General features: G+C 39.9%; 1 protein-coding gene across 1 annotated transcript in view; it reads right to left on the reverse strand.

Moving 5' to 3' along the window:
* ANKEF1 (ankyrin repeat and EF-hand domain containing 1) overlaps window positions 1-19553 on the reverse strand; it is a 24694-nt gene extending 5141 nt beyond the window's left edge. The window contains exons 1-6 of the mRNA XM_059407666.1: window positions 19127-19553; window positions 13512-13901; window positions 8477-8676; window positions 7609-7758; window positions 6457-6580; window positions 1631-2503 (exon numbers count right to left, since the gene is read on the reverse strand). Of these exons, the coding sequence (XP_059263649.1) occupies window positions 1631-2503; window positions 6457-6580; window positions 7609-7758; window positions 8477-8676; window positions 13512-13857 (1693 nt within the window). The 5' untranslated portion in view covers window positions 13858-13901; window positions 19127-19553. The remainder of the gene's footprint in view (window positions 1-1630; window positions 2504-6456; window positions 6581-7608; window positions 7759-8476; window positions 8677-13511; window positions 13902-19126) is intronic.
* Window positions 19554-23812: the final 4259 nt, after the last annotated feature.

Consider the following 23812-nt stretch of genomic DNA (forward strand, 5'->3'; position numbering starts at 1 on the left):
TGCCAGAGCCTGGAAATGCAAAGCAAGATTTCATATTAGTGTTACCAAGTTGTTCAAATGTGAGCCAGGGAAGCTCCGAGTAAAGTTAAACTCCATTCCAAGTTTTTCTTGACTCGTGTTCTGCATTATCCGACAGTCTTAATTTCTTTGCATATATATGTACATTTTGTTTAGTTTTAAAAGACAGTTATATCCCAGGGGTTACACTTTTTGCAAAGGTTAACATTAAGGAAAATTGTATAAATAGATTTAATGAAGGTTAAAGCTGATAAAAAGTTTAAAAAGTCCTGTTATTTCATTTTGTAGCCACTTTCTCTACATGTTATAGATTTTTAAATGCACCTTCATTATTAAAATTCTAAGCATGAAAATTTATTATTTTAAATTTTAGTCCTTTTTATTTTTTTAAGATTTTATTTATTTATTTGACAGAGAGAGAGAGAGAGCACAAGCAAGCAGAGCGGCAGGCAGAGGGGGAGAGAGAAGCAGGCTTTCTGCTGAGCAAGGATTCCCATGCGGGGCTCAATCCCAGGACCCTGGAATTATGACCTGAGCCAAAGGCAGCTGCTTAACCAACTGAGCCACCCAGGTGCCCCAAATGTTAGTCCTTTTTAAGATTTCACTGTCCAAAAGTTCAAATTCTCATTAATTGCTTTATAGTCCCTCTTGATAATATACAAATCTGAATGCTTTTTTGACCTTGACCATTATAGTAATAATAATAATACCCTTTTATGAAATATGGAATTGCTTTGCTAATAAGTGCTTTACATATTTTAATTCATTTAATCTTCAAAGAAATCTGCAAGCTGAGACTTATTAGAGCCCTTATTATAAAAATGAGAAAAGGGAACACAAAAAATAAACTTATGCTGGGTCATTCAGCTCTGGTAAAAGGAGGAATTAAACCTGAGTAGTTGCTTTAGAAGTTCACTAAAAATGTCATGCCCGGTTATCTTAAAAGATATTTATAAATGAACCAAGGAAAAGATTGCTGCTTCTGGGGGAGGGAAAGAGACATGCCCTTTGTCATCATGACCACTGACCTGCTTGTTTGAATTTGTTAGGATCCCCACACAGGAGACAGATTAAAAAGCAATGGGTAAAATGAATATGTTCTAGAGATCTACTGTGTAATATTGTGATTATAGTTAACACTGTACTTTACTGTACACTTATAATCTATTAAGAGGGTACATCATGTTATCTGTTCCTATCACAATTAAAAAAAATAAAAAACCTTCACAGACCTGTACCCCTGAAACAAAAAAACAAAAAGCAAAAAAAAAAAAAAAAAACCAAAAAAAAAACTACTAAAAAAACCCCTCTTTTGCTGGGCTCCCTGCTTAGCAGGGAGTCTGCTTCTCCCTCTACCCTTCCCCCTTGCTCATCATCTGTCTCTCAGATAAAAAAATAAAATCTTTTTAAAAATAGTTCAAAAAAATTCTTTCGTTAATTTAAAATAAAATAAAAAGCGACTCCACCCCACATAGATAAATCTCTAGGTAAAGCAACTTCATTCCTCGTTGTCATTGGCAAGCCATCTTTCTGTGCATCCATTCCCAGATTCCCATTAACCCACTTTCCCATACACGATCTGTCTGTTATCTAGATGTCAGGAATGAAGCACTTTGTCCTAAAATTCTGGAGTTGAATGGGAGCCGAACCAAGAAAACATACCCTTTGTCAAGAAGAAACTTGACGGCATCTATGTTTCCAGTGGCACACGCGGTCATCAGTGGCGTTTTGTAATAATTATCCTTCATATCCACAGGGATTCCTGATTCAAACGCCTTTTTCAGAGACGCCAGGTCTCCTGCCTTGGTGATGAAATTAATATTTGAAAATACCTTCGGTGGGTCATCAATGTACCAAGCAGAGTCATCCTGAATGGGATGTTCTGGTGGCCGGTCTCGGTTAAACCGACTGCTGTCTGTTACATTCTTATAGGTTTCAATCATGTAATAGGGCGGCCCGCCATCGGCCCAGTGGGGAAACACGTGGTCAGGAATAATGCAGATTGGCAGAGGTAAGACAAACTTGCCTTTCTTTGGCTTTTTGGCCATTCCTTTTTTCTTCTTCTTAGTCCCATAGGATCCCAAGACGTAAGACTTACTCAAGTACTTGGTTCCTTTAAAGAAATCATTAATGTTGACTCCAGCTCCCCGCACTTTTTCGTGATACTGAGCTATGGTAGCCAGCTGTTCTGAGGTCACGTATTCTTGCCTCTCCTCCAGCGTCAACACGAAGTCCTCTTTGCTGACTGTCCCGTCGCCTCTGTCCACAAACGAAAATGCTTCCCGAAGGAACGTCTCATGCTCCAGCGACCAATCGTGAAGTCTCAGGGCCCAGAGTGGATTTGGATTTTTGGCTCCTGGCCTTGCCAGTTTATTGGCGGTTCGCTCTGCCCGCCGTATTTCTTTGCTTGCTGCTTTGAAGCCGCCTTCTTTGGCCACAGTCCTGGGCGTTTTATGATCCAAGTTCTTCCATTTCAGGTCACATCCTAAAACATGAAGCATCATCATTATGAAATAGTGCCTAGGCATCTGCCTAGCTCTGCAGAAGACATTCGTGCAACCCTTATGTGTAGTTCCAGTTACTGGTCAGAAGTTTATCCCTAAATTATTTGTATAGAGTGATGAGAACATTTAGCTCTTATAATCACAAAATTAAACTGAATATTTTTTTTCTGGGAGTTTTACTTTGGTGAATTCTGAGGGAAATATGTTTCCAATTTACGTTCTCTGCCCACTAAAGGATTAAGACATGAATCCCTACAGACACTTGAAACAAATTTCATATTGGGATACTTGCTCAGGAGACTTCCTGCCCAACAGGAAAAGAATAAGGATGGCATTTGAATTTGGAAAGAAGCTGGATTCAGACAGCTTATGAGACCCTTAGGAACTCAGAATGCTGAACACTTGCTTCTGTCGGAATGATTACGACTGCAAATCTGCATACCATCTTAAACTGTATTTATGTGTATTCTCCATGCAATCAATGTAATTTATATCAATCTGCTTTTTGTGATGATAGGTCATGTGAACAACCTGACAGAGAACCAAGTCATTTGTTGATCAAACCTGAAAGGATTCCAGCATTATAGTTATGCAAATTAGGCTTGAATATTCATTTGCCTTCTTGGACCTTTCCTTAAAATGATTACACCAATATTATATCTAAGTATTCCTGAAATAAATAAACTTCTACGAGTGCACTGGGGAGTCTACTTAGTGTCCCTAGAAAAGGCTGTGCTGTCTCTAAGTGTCTTGAGACATTAAAAATCCATTGCATATATAAGTAAATCTGATGATGAAGCAGCTCTTGCTACTGTTCTGAATCTAGAAGGCTCTTTTCTTGCTTCGTCAATATCACATAATCAAAAAGATTGCTACTCAATCAGTATGTCTAGCAACCAAGTTGTATAGGCAACAGCATGCCCCTCCAATACTTTATAGTTTCTTTCCTTGACAAAAAGAAAATGAGGGGGTGCCTGGATGGCTCAGTGGGTTAAGCCTCTGCCTACGGCTCAGGTCATGACCTCAGGGTCCTAGGATCGAGCCCCGCATCCGGCTCTCCTCTGCTCAGTGAGGAGCCTGTTTCCCCTTCTCTCTGCCTACTTCTCTGCCTACTTGTGATTTCTCTCTTTCAAATAAATAAATAAAATCTTAAAAAAAAAAAAGAAAGAAAGAAAGAAAGAGAAAATGAATGCCCAGTGCTTTTAAGATTAATACCTCCTTTGGCATTGTTAGAACTTAAAATTTCATTCTTAGACTCATAATTTTACTAGTGGTCGAAGAACTCAGGAAAAGTATTACAACAATGAGAATTCTAAAATGTCCATATTGAACAGTTTTAAGAGCAGTGATTTATTGAAAAGGGGACCTGAGACTGCTCTCAATAGCATAATTCCAGAGCAATTTTAAGAATGCTGTTTTTACTTTGCTTTTTTGCTGATTCAGGGTGTCTGGGTGTTTATCTACCATCTCCCAAGCCACTCCTTCTATATTCACCCACAAGGATCAAAGGACTTTAAAGTGGTTTTATCATGTCTCCTTCTGCTCTTAGTTTCCTCCTAGTTAGAAACCTTTTTGTGGGGGAAAAAAGACTCCAACATCCCAGCTTTATTATCTGAAGGCCTTTTTCTTCTCCTTTTGCCTTGGGACTTTTGGTAAAAGCAAAGATCCATTCATTCTCTTTGTGATGTATGATCTGCGGTCCAGGGTACGCAGTTTACAGCTGGTATGTGCCGCAGAGCACCAGCCACCAAAGGCCCAAGAGAAAGAGAAGCCTCATGGGGTGCTTCCCTAGAACTGCTCCAAACTCCCGGCAGCTGCCCTGCATTAGGTACACACACTGCTTACAAACCTTGTAAACTGCTCCAGCAACAGGACCAGGGGCAAGGGAGGAGAACATTGAAGAAGAGAGTTTAATGTATCAAAGGTATCCAGCCTTCGAAGTTAAGTGCAGAAGACACTAAACCCAGGGAGTTCACTCAGAAATGAGCATTTCTTGGCTAATGCATTGTCTGTTGCTGCTCTGATTGCCTTAGATCGAAGACTCGAAAGCTGGACGTGTAACTGCTCCCGCTTCCGCTATGGAACTGGAACCCCTACCTGAGATCCAGGGAAGTGGTTGTACTTCGAAACATGCTACAGAATTTAGAATATTTCAGACTAATTAATTAAAAAAAAAAAAAGAATGCTTTTAGACCCGTTTCAGAAACACGGTCTAAGCTCATGACTCTGCCAGGAGGGTAATATTTTTCAGCATCATTGGGCAAGCTCTGACTAAATGTGCTTCTCAATTTGCTTTTTGTGACTTTCTCCCAAGAGTACATAAATGACAGAGTAAATGTCTGGTGATGTTGTCCCAATAATAAAGTGGTCAACGTGTTAGAGTTGTAGAAGCTTGTCTTAATCTGGGCAGATCCATAGTTTTTAGAAATATACAGTTTTAAAAATGTCAGAATAAATTGCTGCTAGTGACAAATTTTAAAACAAGACTGATGAGACAATTAATGGGGGCATTTGATGTATATTGAATTTTATATATTTTCCTTTATTTGTTAAGTGTTTATTATTTGGGGGGATAGGGTAAGAGTACAAGCTTGTATAAGTTCATAAAAAGTAAAAGTGAATCAGTTACTATACTATTAGTTTTACAGGCACATTAGTCTTATTTATATTAGTAGTCACAATGCAGGAACTCTAGGTCCCAGAGACTTCTAAAATTCTCCGCTCTATTTAAAGTTGTAGAACAGACACTAAGTTTTTGCCTATTTCTTAAACTGGAAAAAAAAAAATACTACCATAAAATTCAGCATAACACAGTTCCAGATCTGATAAAGAGTTAGAATTTTTTTAATTTTTTATTTATTTTTTTAAAAGATTTTATTTATTTATTTGACAGAGAAAGATCACAAGTAGGCAGAGAGGCAGGCAGAGAGAAAGAAGCAGGCTCCCTGCTGAGCAGAGCGCCTAATGCGGGGCTCTATCCCAGGACCCTGGGGATTATGACCTGAGCCAAAGGCAGAGGCTTTAACCCACTGAGCCACCCAGGCGCCCCTAGAAACTTTTTTAAATAAAGACTTTATTTGTGCGTGTGAGAGAGACGGACAACAAGTCGGGGTAGGGGCAGACACAGAGAGAGAGAAGCCGGCTCCCCACTAAGCAGAGAGCCCCACATGGGGCTTGATCCCAGAATCCCAAGATCATGACCTGAGATAAAGACAGACACCTAACTGACTTAGGTACCCAGGTGCTGTAAATTAAAAACTTTTACAGTCAGCATGTAATTAACACCAATTTGGTCCATAAACTTAATTAGCTAATATTCCCTTTATGGAATACATTAAGCTATCTATACATACTTCATATTGCTAAGTTAATAGTTTCATAGAAGTTATAGGAAAACCTAAAATATTACTTATTTTTCAAGTTTTCAATGAAAATTTTCATTTTTTTTCTTATTTCTCCCTAAAACATTTCTCCCACAACTTCAAGTTCTTTAGTAAAGTTATCCTTTACACTTGATACAACTGAACTGTTTTTAATAAAACAGTTAAGACTTCAGACTAAAAGACATAGTTTTCAGTATTCATCTTTCAGATTGATGTCAACATTTTTTTAAGGAGTTTAATAACTATAAGCGTTTTAATATAGTTGGCCCATGAAAGCCCTGTTTAGATTTTTAATAACCTAAAAATATTTGAGAATATTTTCATCACTTTAAATTCAGATTCATGATTTGACAGAAGGTAGAGTAAGAAAAGATTTTCTTTTTTTTTTTTTTTTTCTACATATATAACTGAGGTTTGGCTGTTGAAAAAGATAAGCAACTGACAAGTGATAGGCCCAGATTCCCTGCTCATCTACAACCCAGATTTCCTGCTCATCTACAACATGGGTAAATCATAAATACTTTAAGCATAAAATTGCTAGGTAATTTTACCTCGCTGAGCTATATATTTACAGCAATCTGCAAAACCACCCATGGCAGCATAATGAAGTGGTGTGTTCCCATTCATTGCAATCAGCCCCATGTCTCCGTTGTAAGCAAAAAGAAGCTTCAATATCTGCAAAATATTTAGAGGAATAGAGGAATAGCAATGTACATTCATTGAATGAAGACTGGCACCTAAACGTTGTTATTCCATAGTTGCTTAGGCTACATGTGGCTATTTTAAATTAAATTGAATTAAATAGAATACAATTTTTAAAAATCCAATTCCTTAGTTTCACTAGCCATAATTAAAATACTCAAAAGACACATGGGCTGCTATATTATATTATTATAACTTTTCCACCATTGCCAAAAATTCTATCAAATAGTGTCGATCTAGAGTTTAGAAAATTCTATATTCAGCTGGGACATGCCATCTTAGTGAATTCCAATAATTCTAGAAAACATCAGCCTATGGGAAATATCATCAGGGAGGCACATTCTTTACCAAATGTGGCTTCTATTGTGGTGTAGATTTTCATTATTAGGAAGAAACTCAATGACCAAAACAAAAATAATTGTTAAAGCTCAGAAAATTGGGTAAAGAAATTTTAGATGTAATTGAGAATTTAAAAAAAAAAAAAAAAGGAGAGCATTGGTTTCTATCTCATTTGTGCAATATCACTGTACCTATAAGATACCCTTTGCTGTTATATCCAGATAATCAGAATACTGAAGAGTTTAAAATTGAGGTGAATCATTAGATGCACACAAAAAAATCAGGGAGATGAGATGTTGACATTGTTCTCCCCACAATTTGGTCATGCTGTATGTATTATGAAGATTCTAATATGTAATGGAGGTATAAAATAAAGTAGTCTTGGTTGGCAAAACTTTTAAATTGCCATTATTAAAAAATACAGAAAATCATTGTTAATAATATTAGGTGAATAGACTTGGCAAGCAGATAAAGCTGAATAAGGATCTAGAAAAAGGCTTTAAAAATAGTATTTGGTATAAAATACAATTTTGGAATTATTTAGGGAAATCAAGATGGTAACATGGAATAAATTCTTAGTGTAACCCATATGATATTTAAAAATTTGAGGAAAAAGTGAGAAATGGTGAACAAAAATTTTAAAGCAAAAGGCAGATTATTACATCAAAAAAGCCTCCTTGGGCAGCAAAATGTGCAGCTTGTTTTCTCTCATTGTCAAAGGCATTCACTTCGCCTCCTCTTTCCAATATCCCTCGAACTAGTTCTGTCACTCCTTCTCTTGATGCTTCCATTAAAGCAGTTCGACCTGTGGACTGGATGAGAAGCAAATCAAATTCTGGTTATACTTGACATCTTAAATAACACATTTGGTATGCATATGTTCTAAATCCATTTGGCCTTAGAGTCACACTGGCAGGTATAATTCTCTGTATCTTTATTAGTTCCACAAAGCAAATGGGAAAAATGAAGTCAATGCAGTGGATCAATGTAGAGAGTTCCAATATCAAAGTCAAGGTCACACCATGTCCCTGTGAAAAAAAATCATGCTAACGATGCAATTTCTTTTGCAAAGAAAGTAGAGCAAAGGGGGAGAAAAGAGGGTAAAATATCTAATGAGAAACAAATTGATAATTATTGCCTCTTAAATGCCTCTTAAGGAATTAAAAAACTCAATAAAATTGGCCAAATTTTGAGAGGGAGCAAAATGGATAAGGGAAATTGCACAACTACATATTTTCTTTCCAAAAAGGATAAATTTTTATTAGGCATTGGTGATATCTTCTCTATTTTCTCTAATGTTTTACCGCTATGCATAATAAATACCAATTTTTCAAACGTAATTAGGAAATAAACCATAAAATCATGGCAATATAAAGATAATGAGGGCATATCATCATAAAGCATTTCGAATAGAAATGAACAGTCTATAAGCTGACAGGATAATTTTACCATATTTAAATGCACTACTAAGACTCTATAGATGAAAAAAAAAGGAGGGGGGAATATTTATAATCCCAGGAATAGCCATACTGAGTTGATAGCATTCGGATTGGCTCCTTTTTCCAAAAATGTCAGGCACGTGTCTTTAACATCATGTGCTTCTTCGCAAGCTCTAAGAAATATTGGTTTTCCTTCATAGGTAGAGTTGTTGACATCTGCGCCATGTTCCAGGGCAATCAATGCGCAGCGATAATGCCGCTTTGTAGGCAAAATGCAGTAAAACAGAATACCTGTAGAAAAATAGAATCCCCAAAGAGTACTTCATTAATAGTCTCTCTATATTTGACCTGGTTAGCAAAGAAAAAGTAACAATTTTGGAAACCATAATTGGTTAGTTGAAGGTGGCAGAGCCTTATTTTGCCTTCTTGGAATCAGCTGAAACACCAAGACAGGAAAACAAGAGTAAACCTCTAATAGAATTAGAAAACAGTCACATAACCAAATGTGATAGGACTTGGTTCAGAGAAGAATCTGAGCGCTGATTTGTGAGTCTCTGTCAAGCTTGGGTGTTGGGCATCTTGCAGTCTGTACCCCACGTGCAGGACTGTCTCTGTTGTAGAGCTGGTGATGGGTTACTGTGTCCCCTCTGAAACTGCAGAGTGACAAAGCAGATGGTACTGAATGATGAAATGTGCAGACCGGCCATGGTTATTAGAAGCAGGCTGTCAGTATCACAGCATTAAGAACAAGTAGATGACAAGGAGCTCTGCCCTTTTGACAACTTGTTTTGTTCCAATGAAGAGAGGAAAATGTGAAATCCCCCCACCGAGGACCTCGGACATACAGACCCTCCACATAATCCATGTCAAAAATGAACTACAGATTAGGGGTAGTGTTGGAATCGAGCGCACGATAGTCAAACTCCAAACTGACTCTGTAATGACCTCACTCTAAACAGAGCCTTCATTCAAAAAGGAACAGTAACGAACAACAACAACAACAAAAAACTAGCATGGGACCTATGAAAAATACAGACACCAAAAGGAAGAAACCTGATAATAAAAGCTAGGCAAAAAGTACACACTAGAAAAAATGATACTATGTAAGAATTTCTGACTGTCCTATTTCTATGACAGCAAAGAAGTTAAATAAAACTTTTTTTTTTTCTAAAACAGAAGTGCAAAGATGGATCAAGACTAAAAGCAGGGCTTCTAGGACAATAGAAGATAAATAAAGGAAAAGATGAAGTTTAACCAACTGAGTTTCGGGAATGAGAGAGGAAAATAAAACTACCAAAGAAAGGAAAGTGAAGCTGGAGGCAAGACAGCACAAAAAACCATGGATGTGAAGGAAAAACTTGAAAGAGCTAAGGAAAATGTAACAGATGATGGAAGCTAAAATGGTCTTGACAGGCAAAGAAGAGTTAACATATATGTAATTGGTGCTCAATAATAAAACACCAAGTAGAACAGAAAAAATATGGAGATACAATAGAAGAAAACTTTCTTGAAGTGAAAACCTGAATTTGAAGATTAAAAAAGCATACTGAGGTCTCAGGAAAAATGGATTATGAACAATCAATAAGGTATGCCTAGGTAAAGCTAGGTAGAGGACACGTCCTGTGAGCATCTGGGTAACAATTCAAGTCCTCTCTAAAAAGGAAAAATCAAGATGGCCTCCAGATTTTGCCGCAGCAACATTCAGTGCTAGAAAATAACTAAACGATCTTTAGACTATCATTTGAGAAAGAAAATGGGAGTTTTTTGTATCTACCAAGCTGGTTGTACATATATAAAAGCAGTGGACAGGTAAATTTAAGGGTGCAAAAGTTATTATAATAATCTCCTCTTGCATAGAAAAATATTAATGAATACCATGTAAAGTGCTAATTCAATAAACAAAGGTTTATGTATATGAAAAGCTATCAAATTGCCTTTAAAATATCCAAAAACAGTTCTCTTCTGAAGAAAGATAAAAATCTGTAACTATATATGGTGGTTGGTGTTAACTAGACTTATTCTGGTGATCACTTTGCAATGTATACAAATATCAAGTTATGTGTACTCCTGAAATTGATATAATGTTGATATCAATTATACCTCAATTTTTAAAAGTCAATCAGTAAATAATAACAGTAAGTAAAACTACCATTCCAACAACCAAAAAAAAGACCTTAATGTAGACCATAAACCTTAGAAAATATCACACACACACACACCAAAATAAAGAACATATGGAACATATAGGAATATATCTTATAATTATTTATTTATATATTTACATATGTTAAATATACCTTCATTTCATAAAATAAATGACAGTTCTGGGGCCACACCTTTGGGCCATCTAGATAAATACAAACTGGATACATTCTACCATTAAAATAAAAGCCACCATTCATATAAAATCAAAATCTAAATAGATTTTATATAAACAGATGCATCTAAAATAGGGTTACTCAGAGCGGTTAAAAACAGAAAAATGGCCAAGGACATGGTTTAAAATAGAGAATCAAAGACACAACAATTCATAGCAGGCAAAGTGGGCCGAAATAACAACGCACGCCACCTAGAGAATACCAGGTGAGGCCAAATTCATTACAAAAGGCCCTAAGTTACTCAGGAAATGGATATTTTATAATGATGGCAGGTGCAACTCACAATTAAAGTCTATCTGGGCTGACCCTAAGCCACAAAGAACATGAATCAACCTTCTAAGGAAAAAAAGAGGGCAAAGATGATGGACTGTAGAATTCGCATACTGCATTTCGGACTGGGCATACATTCCTATAAATGGGAGAACCAATGGAATGGGTGCTATTGGGAGCTAGTCTAGCTTAACCCTTGAAGAGAATAGACACCATTCTATTCTCCAGAATGGACAGACACTAATTAATCCCCTAGGAAAACATATAGGGAATAGTTTCCTGGCTTAGAGAGCTACCTTTTCCATGGTCTGAAAAATTGTTCAAAGTACAATTTAGCCTAGAGTATGTCCCACATCCTTCTAAAGATCCAGTAAGTATTTTAACCATAAAAATGTTGGCTTGTCCTTTAGGACCAACGTGCAGTGAGTGATTCATCAATTGATGGAAAATGGGATGTTAATGGCAGAGACTTCTGCGGAATAACAAAGCAGGTGGGCATGTGGCAGCCATCCTGAGAGCTGTGCAAGGTGAGCTCCATTCATTACTGTGGGAAGACAGGGCTGGCAGTGTGCAATAAGCACCCCATGGGTTAGACAGAATCAAGACTCTGGGGGGGCGGGACTAACAAGGTCATGCATACAACATGGTTTATATTTGTTCTAAGCTTTATTTTATATTTTGAATTCTTCCTATGTGATTGGTCAGATTGTTTTCTCATACTTTCATCTCCCAGAACGTTGACAGGCTTAATATTAATTTGAATGAGCTTAGATATTAACCAGATGGCTGTTGCATTTGTTACAAAATGCAAATATGTTACAAAATGCATTTGCTATTGTTGATTTAATTTTATAATTTTGGATTTTTGATAAAATTTCTCACTTTTTTAAAAAACTTCTATTTCTGGTTCAAACTCCAGAAGGTCAACTGTTCTTCGCTACAGTGTTTCCCCAAAATGTATTTCACAAAACACCAAGCATATAAGTGGCCACAAGGAAAAACTATTTAAAGGGTCAAAGACAAAAGGAAAATGTTACTGTCTTTAGTCTGTCTGACAAATGTGAAATCAACATGTCTCAATTTGCTGTAGCCAATGATTCTCTTAACAAGTTTGACAGTGGAACCAATTTTGCATGTAATGCTTATCAATATCCCAACAAATCAGAGGTTCATGGAACACACACTGGGAAGTAATATTCTATAGAAATTTAAGAGGCTTCCTTTTTTTTCTATTTTTTTCAGGATTTAACATTTTAAAACCCATTTGATCCCTGAATGCATCTGAAGTTCATTTCATTATGTGGTGCTTTTTAAGTTATTCAATGATTGTTCCTTTCCTTGTCCTCTCCTATTGTTTTAAGAAAGTCACTTATCAAATAACCAAGTCTGGGGAGAATTTTAAAAATGGATTTTGTTCTTCTCAGAAAATATTAACACTAAAAAATGGGATTTATTTCTCCAGTGTGGGACTGATGTTAATGGCTTTGTACTTGAAGCAACTCCTTGGGACAACTGATGAAATCTACCAATTTATATTAAGCCTGGTGGTAATTTTCTTGGTGATCTTCATGGCGCTGTGTCAAGCCCTTCTGGAACCTTGAGTCATTTGGGCAAGAAACTCCCAGACATGGTGTCAAGATGAGATTAGGGAGAATAGAGTGTAGAAGTAGGGCTGTCTCACCTGAAAAAGCATGGAAATGCCATGTCTCAACTCTCAAGTCATATTTCTACATTTAAACTGACCCTAGAAAATCGGATTCTATACTAGAATCTACCTTAGCCTTTCCAGTTCCCACTGCAGCCCCTTTCTACATCAGACTGTTACTAGAAGGGGAAAAATCCTTTTGGAGTCCAAGTCAAGTACTATTTGAGGTTCTAAAGTATAAAAGAGAGTAAGAAATACTCTTTTGTTCTAAACAAGATTTTTACATTTTATAATTGATAATTATGACTATGTTAATATCAGTGTATATCATTAAAAACTCTCCCCATTTAGAAAAAAATCAACAAACACAAATCAATCTAACTTTAATCTTTTTTTTTTTTAAGATTTTATTTATTTATTTGTCAGAGAGAGAGTGAGTGAGAGCGAGCACAGGCAGACAGAGTGGAAGGAAGAGTCAGAGGGAGATGCAGGCTCCCTGCGGAGCAAGGAGCCCGATGTGGGACTCAATCCCAGGACGCTGGGATCATGACCTGAGCCGAAGGCAGCTGCTTAACCAACTGAGCCACCCAGGCGTCCCACTTTAATCTTGTTTTTAAGGGAGACATCTCTCAGAACTTGTTTCTCTAAGATATACCTTAATACCATTTTCAAATTATAGGGACACAGTATCCTTAGGTACAGGAGTGAACATGGCTTTTCAATTAAACTTAGGAGTGATTCGTTTCTACAGTTGGAAAGCAAAACAGTAAATTTTATGGATTTCTGACTATAGAGTGGATTGCATCTACTGGATAAAATGTCGGGATTTTTACCTTTTCCTTCATTATCAACTATAGTCATGTCAGCCTTTGCCTTGGCTAATATTTCCATGGACAGTTCATGCCCCAGCTCTGCAGCCCTCATTGTCGGAGTACAACCCATCTTGTCTTGCACATCAGGGTGAGCACCAAGGCTAAGGAGAAAGCTGACCATATCAGCGTCATTGGAAACCGAGGCCAAGTGCAAAGCACTGTTTCCATTGAGGGGGTCTGTGAAATTGATCAGTTCAGGGTATCCAAGCCTGATCAGCTTTTCTATCTGCTTCGTGTCTTTGTTCCGAACACACTGAAGAACTTTGTAGATCTGCAAGTTCTCAAGCCTCCTATCGGCTAAAGCCATACTCGACCACCTTCTTGGAAATGCTTTTCTGGACCAAACAAAAACTATAGCACAAAAACAGAAACATACAACTCCAAGTTAATTTGGTCATCTTTATTCTGGTATAAATAATAATATTTTAAGTCTTCCCTAAGAAGAGATGCTGTTTCTCACGAAATGTTATTACCACAATTTATTGCAATTGATGTCACAAAAAGTATAAATTACACATAAATACAGAGAATATTCAGCTAGCACAAAGCTAAAATATTTCAAAACAAATCTTCCATCATAATTAATATCATCCTTGCCAATGAGCTTTCTTGTTAATCTACTTTGTTTCATTTACCCCTCTTTGCTCAACACAGCCTCCCTATTTTATCCATGAAGAAGGGAAGGCTAATAAAAGTGCCAAGGTAAGAATTTGAGCTCCCCACTCTACGGCATCATACCATCACTCCTTCCTAACCTAGAATCCATACAGGTTTTAGCAGTTAACAAAAGTTACAAAGAACGTGTAGAATCTTGAGGTGCTCATTACAAGCAAGAATCTACTAGGCTTGGTGAGATACCAAATGTGATGGATGATTCGTGTCACCTCACATGGGGGTGAGATAGGTAAATGGCTGAGAGGCAACTGTAATTTTCATAAATAATCCCACTTTTAAATTGTGATGAGCATTCTGATATGTAATTTTATCTCTCCTTTACTGTTTATGGAAAAACAATCTTTTGAATTGAGTCATAGGTCATGCTGGGTATACCCAGATGGCTTTTCTTTCCTCAGTTTTTCTGGAAAAAGAACCCCACTGTCACACTGGGCATCCATTCCAGATCATCCATTCCTGCTATCTGATGACAAATCATTGCCCAGACTTCCAATTTGATTTACTGCTTCCACAATGGGCCCCTAACTCCTCTTCTCTGGTCAGTCCTCAGAAAAAAATTTAAAAGTGTATCTCAGATGAGGTCAAGCAAGCTCCCTCCCCCAAATTCTGGATGGAGCTGCCTCTTCTATCCCCTGTGATAGGAATGGGTCTGAGACCGAGGCTTAGCCAGTGTGAGTGAACTCTCTCCCCGGGTACCATGAATGTCTCAAGTCCCACAACTTGGGATTCAGTTGTGCCAGAATTCACCTCCCACTTAAGTGAGTCCACACGACATGTTAGGGCAACATGAGCTCGGGGCTGCAGGAGTAAATATGCTTCTCCCCACCCCTCTTAACTTAGCATAAGCTAGTTAGCCCAGCTAGTTAGCCGAGCTTCTGTTGTTTGCAATGGAAAGGATTCCATCTTACTGCAAAATCTGAAACTGTGTCACCTTTTCTCCACAAACCTGCTCCCTCGCTTACCATCCCTGGGGAGCACTGGTGAGGAGCGAGCCCCACTTGCTCCTCTTTAGCTGTGTCTCTCCAGGCAACCCCATCTCCATTGCCTGCTCCTCTCCTACATCACCACCCCCTCCTCACCCCCCCCCCCCCCCGCTTTGCTGGCTCCCCTCTTTCATCAGAAGCCTAGGGGTTGAAGTGCCCAGGGCTTGGCCCTCAGGACCCTTCTATATTCCCACACAATGCCCTGATGGTCTCATCCCATCTCATGACCTTCATCCCCATTTGAGGCTTCTGATCGTTCATTCTCAAATTTATACAGCCATCTCAGGCTCTCCCCAGAGTCCAAAGTGAGGTCTCTACCTGTTGACTCTTCATTCTCACATGGACCTCTACTAGGCATGTAAATGTAACCCTGACCTTCTCCAGTTCTCCCCACTTCCAATGATGCCATCACCATCCGTGAGTCTACTCGGAGGAAGATACTAGAAATTATTCTTCATTCCTTCTTTCCCCGCAGATCCCCTACTCTTTAAATTCACCAACAAACCCCATATTTCTACCTCCAGAATATAACCCAACATCAGCTGCCTGTGGTGCCCTCCTTAGTCAAATCCTTGCCCCAGATTCTAGGTTGTCTCACTGCTTCTTCAGCAGCTCTCCAGAGCCCCATCTTTATTCAGTCCCCAGAAAAATCTTTCTAAAATGTAGATCAGACAAGCTTCCACCCCCAACATTTTAGCATAACTATTTATGAACATAAGGAAAACTTGAACATTCATGTATCTCTCTACCACTGAAATCCTACCATGAATGCCTTACTTGCTTTATCACACATCTATCCATCCCTCTGTCTATCCACTCATCCATCTTTTTTGATCCATTTCAAAGTAAATTGCAGACATATTCCAGCATATAATATCTAGATTTCAATATTTGCTTACAGCTTTTTTTTTCTTTTTGTCTTTTGAATATATAATGAAATATACAAGTCTCAAGTGTACCATTCCATGGGTTTTGACAAATGTGCACATCCATGTAACCCAAACTCCTGTTAGGATATAGGACATGATGTTCATGTCAGAAAGTTCTCTCCAAATTATCTTTTAAAAGCAGTTCAATTGCTTTTCGTCATCATCAGAATAAGTCCAAATACCTTATGATGATCTTTGAAGAGTGTTTTCTTTGCCCTTCTGAGCTTACTTCACTCCAGCTTCCCTTGATAAGGCGATCTCCAGCCACACTGGCCCCCTGTCTATATATGGAACAAAAGCACACTTCTGCCCCTGCAACTTCTTGTTCCCTCTGACTGGGGTTCCCCTGGCTCAGAATTGGTCAGTTGGTCCTCACCATTCAAACTGCTGCCACCATGTCACTTCATCCCTTTCTTTTCCTCATAATGAAACATCACTGTATATTACATTTCTATAGATCTATAGGTACAGGTATATCCAATTTATGTGTCATGTGACTTCCCCACTAGTCTAGAGTCTTCATGGAACAGAAGTTTTATAATGACCTTTATTTATCCATCGCCCAGAACTTAACTCACGCGAGGCATTCAAGCCGTGGTTGCTCAATAAAGGATGACTGAAAGTTTTAAGATTGAGAAGTGGAAGGAACCCAAGAAAATGCTCAGGTTCCTGGCTTGAGCCACTGGCTACCTGTGTCTGAGATGGGGAGCTCAAGGTGTGGTCCAGATTGGTCAGAGAGTGCAGACAGTTACGCTTTGGGCTTGCTGAGTCAGCATCCACAAGGCAATCGGGTACATAATTCAAGAAGAGATCCGAGCCTGGCCTGTGAAGAGCTGTGAGGGAGTTTGGTGGCCGCAGGGCAGCCTGAGACTGTGCGACATCAAGGAAGAGAGCATGTCAAGGATGAAGAGTGACCACCACTGTCAAATTCATGCTGCTGCCACGTCCTTTTCCTCCCACGCTTCTAGCTGTTGTTTTTTCTTCGTGCTTCCTCCTTTGCCACTGAGACATCAGTCATCACATGGCTGTGGCTTTAATGTCCTGTTTGCTGTGGCCCTTCTCTTCCCCTCTAATCTGTTTATAACATGTGGTGGACTAGGAAACCAGATAACGCAGCAGCTTAGAGCCATGTGTGTAACTAGGTTCCCACTCAGTCCTGAGCTGCCCCACAAGTCACCCACTTGGCCTCTGCTGCGTGTCGTGGTCATGTTTACTTTAGCAGCTGTTTATGGTTTCTCTTGCTATTGCCAGCCATAGTCTAGTTAGGGGCCGTGTCATACCACCTACGGAGGCACAAGGTACACGGAATAGGATTTGGTGCTTCCAAATACCTCATTGACTCTCCCGAATCTCCGTCCCCTCATTTATGTGAACAGGGACATCCTCATCAATGACTTCAGGGCTGTCTCTGAGGCACCCACCCCTGACAAAGACTTAGCAGCATGTGGTGTCCGCCCCCCGAGCTACATGGGTGAATTCCAGAGTCCATGGGTGGGTTCTACAGCTTGCACTCTTCCAGCTGAAGCCCTGAGGGGCTCCGGGTAGGGAGAGCCGCGCTCAGTGCCATCCTTCACGACCTGCTGCCAAGATTGACCAAGAGTCTCGCACCCTCTGGAGGAAACAACAAAAGTCCTGCCTCTATTACTGGGTTCTTCAGTTTCATTATTTTTTTTTATTAGGTTCAGCGGTAGCATTTAGTGATTCATCACTTGCATGTAACACCCAATGCTTATTACCACAAGTGCCCTCCTTAATGCCCATCAGCCAGTTACCCCATCCCCCACCCACCCAGCAACCCTCAATTTGTTCCTTATAGGTAAGAGTCTCTTATGGTTTGCCTCCCTCTCTGTTTTAATCTTATTTTATTTTTCCTTCCCTTCCCTTCCCTTACATTCACCTGTTTTGTTTCTTAAATTCCTTACATGAGTGAAGCCATAGGGTATTTGTCTTTCTCTGAAAAACTTATTTCACTTAGCATAATATGCTCTAGTTCTGGGTTCTGCAAAAACTTGTGTAGCATCTCTGGTCTTCGGGGGGGGGGGGTATCATCATATATACACATGCCCCACCGTGTATACGTTACCTCTGTATGGCCCTGGAGCCACCTTGGTGTACCCCCACCTCATCATCTATATGAACAGTCTCAAAAGATGGGGAATAGAACAGGATTTCTTGACCCAAGGTCCATGTTTGGGTCTGAACCCTCTGAAATTATATGGCAATCTGCAGTGTGTGTGTGTCTCTGTGTGGGTCCTGGTACAGGGAAGAGCCATAGAATTTCTCAACTTCTCTAAGGAGTCTGTGACACCAGGGTGATTTGCTAGAAAGAGGAATGGCAGGAGACACGCTTGGAACAGTGGAAAGAGTGTAGGATTGCAGGTGGGGAAAGCTGTTGTTGTTTTGTGATACTATGCTGCATCATTTATACAAACTGGTTACCTAAACCTGGACATATTATCTACCTGGTTTGTGCCTCAGCCTCTTTATCTGTGAAATAGGGATGACCAGTGTGAAGAGAAAATGAGGTAATCCTAGTAAAATATTTAGCAAATTCCCTCAATGCAGTCTTGCTATTTGATTTATAATCAAATTTCCCTGGGTTTCAACTTTTAATAAACCACGGTATACTTTTGGTTTTGTGTGTGTGTGTGTGTGTGTGTGTGTGTGTTTTACTGTCCCTTTCAGCCTTTTTTTTTTTTTTTTAAGATTTTACTTATTTATTTGAGAGAGAGAGGGCAGAGAGAGAGAGAGAGAGACCAGCGGGGGTGAAAGGCAGAGGGAGAGGGACAAGCAAACCTTCCCCTGAACAGAAAGCCCCATGCAGTTCTTTATCCCAAGACCCTGAGATCAGGGCCTGAGCCCAAGGCAGATGCTTAACCCACCGAGCCACCCAGTTTTAAGTCTCCAAAAAATCCGGAGGGGAGTGAAGCGGTTAAGAAGTAATTTCAAGGGAAAGGCCAGGTGGCAGGGAGCAAAGTGCCAACCTCACCTCTTAGTCCTAGGCGTGATCAGGAGCAGCGGATGACCAGGCACCGACGGGCCTCGGCCTGCGGGGGCGCTCTGCGGCCCCAGCCCTTGTTCTCTGCCACCTGGCTGGGGCCCTGGCCGCGACCTTGGGCTCCCGGAGCGCGGCCTGGGCTCCCAGCCCTGAATGGTGTCTTCGTGGGCAGAGCAGGCGAGGCGGCGCGCGGGGCAGCAGGGAGGGGGTGCGTGTGTCCATGGGCCCCTGGTCCACCGCGGGCAAGCCCGCTGTCAGGTGAGCGCAGGGGGCGGGGTGGGAGCCTCCGAGACAGGGCCGATTGTGAGCTTCAGCCACGCACCGCCCGGCTGCCAGGGCAACGGCTCGGGGGCGCGGCGGGGCGGAGCTGCTGTCCGCCAGCTGCGCGGCCCCACCAGGTGGCGAGGTCCCCGCCAGGTGGCCGGCCCGGCCCGGATGCTAGAGGAGGGCTCTGCACTCCCAGCACAGCGGGTGGAGGAAGTCTTGCGCCGGACGCCGACGTCCGCGCAGTCCTGCTTGCTTTCATCCTCTTCTCCCGCGCCCTGCCCTTATTTTAAAATGCTAATTCGAAACGTAAAGCTCCTATAGTACAACCAACCAACCAATCGATTACAATATAGAATAAAATGACCTTAAAAGTAAAGTTAAGTGGGGGCGCCTGGGTGGCTCAGTGGGTTAAAGACTGCCTTTCGCTCAGGTCGTGATCCCAGGGTGCTGGGATCTGAGCCCCGCATCAGGCTCTCTACTCAGCGGGGAGCCCGCTTCCTCCTCTCTCTGCCTGCTTCTCTGCCTACTTCTGATCTCTGTCTGTAAATAAATAAATAGAATCTAAAAAAAAGAGCAAAGTTAAATAAAAAATACACTGTACAATAGAATGAAAAAATCTACTTGTTAGAGACAACTGGTGTAGATTCTTGTAAATCTTCCTAGAATTTTTCTTTGCATACTCTAGGATGCATATAGGCTTAAAAAATTTTATACACAAATGGCAGCAAATCTATCAAGGAGATCATTTTATTTTAGGGCCTACAAGGGTGCCCTAACATCCCAATCCCCAACACTTTTTTGCAGGCAAATTCTGAAAGCTTTTGTTTGTATGAGTGCAAAACATGTATGCTTTTCAGAATAGTATGCAATGGCCTCTGATTAAAAACAATGGTTCTCCCATCCCAATCTGTTCTATTTTCTACCCAGAGACTCTGAAAATATGATTAAGGACTATTTCATGAACACAAGAGAATATACTATTTAACGTGTGGAAAGGATGAAGACACAAAGCACACCATGGCTAAAGAAGTTTGCTTCTGGGACGCCTGGGTGGCTCAGTTGGTTAAGCCACTGTCTTCAGCTCAGGTCATGATCTCAGGATTCTGGGATCGAGTCCCACATTGGGCTCCTTGCTCGGCAGGGAGCCTGCTTCTCTCTCACAAACAAACTTCGCTTCTACTGCCAGATTCCCTGTATACTTCTTCCCCAAACTCCATCCTCCCCGTCCTGTCCCCATAGGTAACTACTATTCTTAATTTTGCAATTAGCATCCCCCTTGCCTTTTAAAAATATGTTGCTTCATAGGAATGCATCCCTAAAAAATATATATTTAGTATCACATATTTTGAGAATTTATAAAAAATGGAGTAGAATGGTGTGCAGTGTTTTGACATTTTTTCCTGCCAACATCTTGTTTTTGAAATATACCTTTTTTTATGTTTAATTATAGCTCTTTTAAGAGCTATATACTATCCCATTATATTATCATTCCATACCCCCCCTTTTTTTTAAGATTTTATTTATTTGACAGAGAGAGATCACAAGTAGGCAGAGAGGCAAGCAGAGAGCGAGAGGAGGAAGCAGGCTCCCTGCCGAGCAGAGAGCCCAATGCGGGACTCCATCCCAGAACCCTGAGATCATGACCTGAGTGGAAGGCAGAGGCTTAACCCACTGAGCCACCCAGGCACACCCTATACCCCCTTTTGAATCAACTCTACTACTGATGGACAGTAGAGATGTCTTCAGTAATTGGTATTATAGGGAATGCTGCTATGATCATGTTTGTACCTGTCTATAGATAGATGCACACGCTCAGGAGTTCAGTAAGTAAGTAAGTCAGTAAGTGTATGCCTAGGAGTGACGTTTCTGGATCATAGCTTATTTGTAACATCAAGATAATGTCGACTTGTTTTCCAAGTATATATAGTGATTTAGATGCCCCATCAGCAGTGTGTCTTAGCCAAGACTTGGTTTTGTCACATTAAACTTTTTGCCAACCTAGGGAGTATAAATTGGTATTCCATGATTTCACTTGACGTGCTATGATTAATGGTTGTTAGTCTAAGAGCTCGATTTTGGGGGGGGGGAATACTTGAGTGTGACTTTACTGGCAAGCTACACAATTCACCCTCACCTACATACCCCATAACTCTCTTCGATATTTTAACAGGATCAATGTGAATTGCACTTGAATTTATTACAACTCTTGTGGCAAATATTGAGTAACCGTGGAGTAGATATCTGAGAGTTGAATGAAATCTCAGAGATAACCAGTCTGACTCACTGTCCTCACTTGGTTCCTGGGACATTTTTTTTTTTCCCTCTGAAAGGATACTCTCTGAGTTTCAGAAAAATGCTCTTTGTTTTTAGGAGCAGGCAGCTGAAAAGTAGCTTCTCTGTGGTAATCCTATTTGATTTCAAACTTTGCAGTCTAAGGAAGCTAGGTATGCTGACTTACTTACACAGTAGCTTCCTATCAGTGAGGGGGCGGGCAGAACATGGGGGAAAGGTTGACAACCCCACCGATTGGTAAATAATCATGACCTTTCCCCTCTTTCACTAAAAGTCTTCATAACAGTGAATTTCTTTCTTTCTTTCTTTTTTTTAAAGATTTTATTTCTTTATTTGACAAAGAGAGAGATCACAAGTAGGCAGAGAGGCAGGCAGAGAGAGAGGGGGAAGCAGGCTCCCTGCTGAGCAGAGAGCCCAATGTGGGGCTCGATATCAGGACCCTGAGATCATGACCTGAACCAAAGGCAGAGGTTTAACCCTCTGAGCCATGCAGGCACCCCAAAACACTAAAGTACTTAACTTGAACTTTGTTTATATTTTTGCTCTTAGCCATTTGGCAGTTAAGTCATCCAAACTTGGGCAACACAAAGGAAGAATGGGAGTAAAGGGTGCTAATAGTCCTACTGCTTGAAATAAAGCTAATCGAAAAGTGGCAGAAAAGTTTATATAGTTCTTACCAGTACAGACTAAGAGACAGACTGATGCATGGGCGATGTTCCCTACCAGTGATCAAATTTGTGCTTCCGTCTTTATCTGGTATTCAATAAAATTTTATCTTTAAGTTATAACTATGCAAAGGGATTATACATTTAGTACTTCTTATGCAGTCCCAGGCATTCTGCAAAATGCTTGGTAAATAAAGTGATTCTATTGAATTACTTCCCACATCTTTATAAAAGTTGTCATTAAAATCCAATAATAAATTGCGTTAGGTACCAGAGCCCTTAAATTCATATTTACCGGCCTGAAAGGCTGGCCGCAGACTAGCTGCTCCTTAGCAATACAATATTAATTTAAATGTGGAAATAATTGAAATATGAGTTAGTAACTGGTGTGGCATTCCAGTGCGGGAGACTGGAAAGAAAATCTGTTAAATTGTTATGGATCTTTTCATAAGATTGGGGCAGAGTTTGTAGAGTTTATTATTGCTACCTTTCCAAAAATAGTTACAAAATTCATCTTTTTTTTTTTAAGATTTTTATTTATTTATTTGACAGAGATCACAAGTAGGCAGAGAGGCAGGCAGAGAGAGAAGGGCGGGGGGAGCAGGCTCCCTGCTGAGCAGAGAACCCGATGCGGGGCTCGATCCCAGGACTCTGGGATCATGACCCAAGCCGAAGGCAGAGGCTTTAACGCACTGAGCCACCCAGGTACCCACAAAATTCATCTTTGATATTACCTGTGTGTTTATGTTTTTTTCCCTCTAAAAATCAATCTTTAGGGTGCCAGAGAATTATGGGGGAGGCTGTGGGCTATATTGCACTGCACACTGATTTAAAGCCTCATGTATTGTACAAGTAAATGATAGATTCCTAACATATTTAGCTGTTTCTTTCCAAAAGGGAAATAAAAACATGTCAAAAAGCTTTGCAATGGAAAATAAATTGATTGACACCATAGAGCACTGCTTACTACTTTCATTAAGGACTTACACACTTCATTTATATCTTAGCAATTACAGAACACTTCTTGAAGGAATGATTGTTGAGCCGGTATAGACAAGTCTGGATAAATGGATAAATGTATTCGCATCAGGATCTGTGCTTTTCTCTGACCTGGAGTAAGGCCTTCGAAGATCAAGGAGAAAAATATTTGTAAATCTGAAATAAACACCTCAAAAATTCTCTTGTCCCTGGACACTAAAAATATTTGTAGGCCATTGCTGTATTATTCAGATTTCCTAAGTACTTGCTTAACTGTACTGTATCAATCTAATTCTAACACTATATTAAATGTCTCACAGTCAGTATACTTTTATCAAGTTCTTCTTCCATTTCTAGTCATTTTCACTGCCATACTGTTGTGTGTACAGATTTATGACATATCTGGTTATTGCTTATGCTTTTTTTACTGTTATGTAACGTCTCTCCTTTTCTTTTTTTTTTTTTTTTTTTTTTT

This window comes from Mustela nigripes, chromosome 7 (genome assembly GCF_022355385.1).
Source record: "Mustela nigripes isolate SB6536 chromosome 7, MUSNIG.SB6536, whole genome shotgun sequence".
NCBI lineage: Eukaryota > Metazoa > Chordata > Mammalia > Carnivora > Mustelidae > Mustela > Mustela nigripes.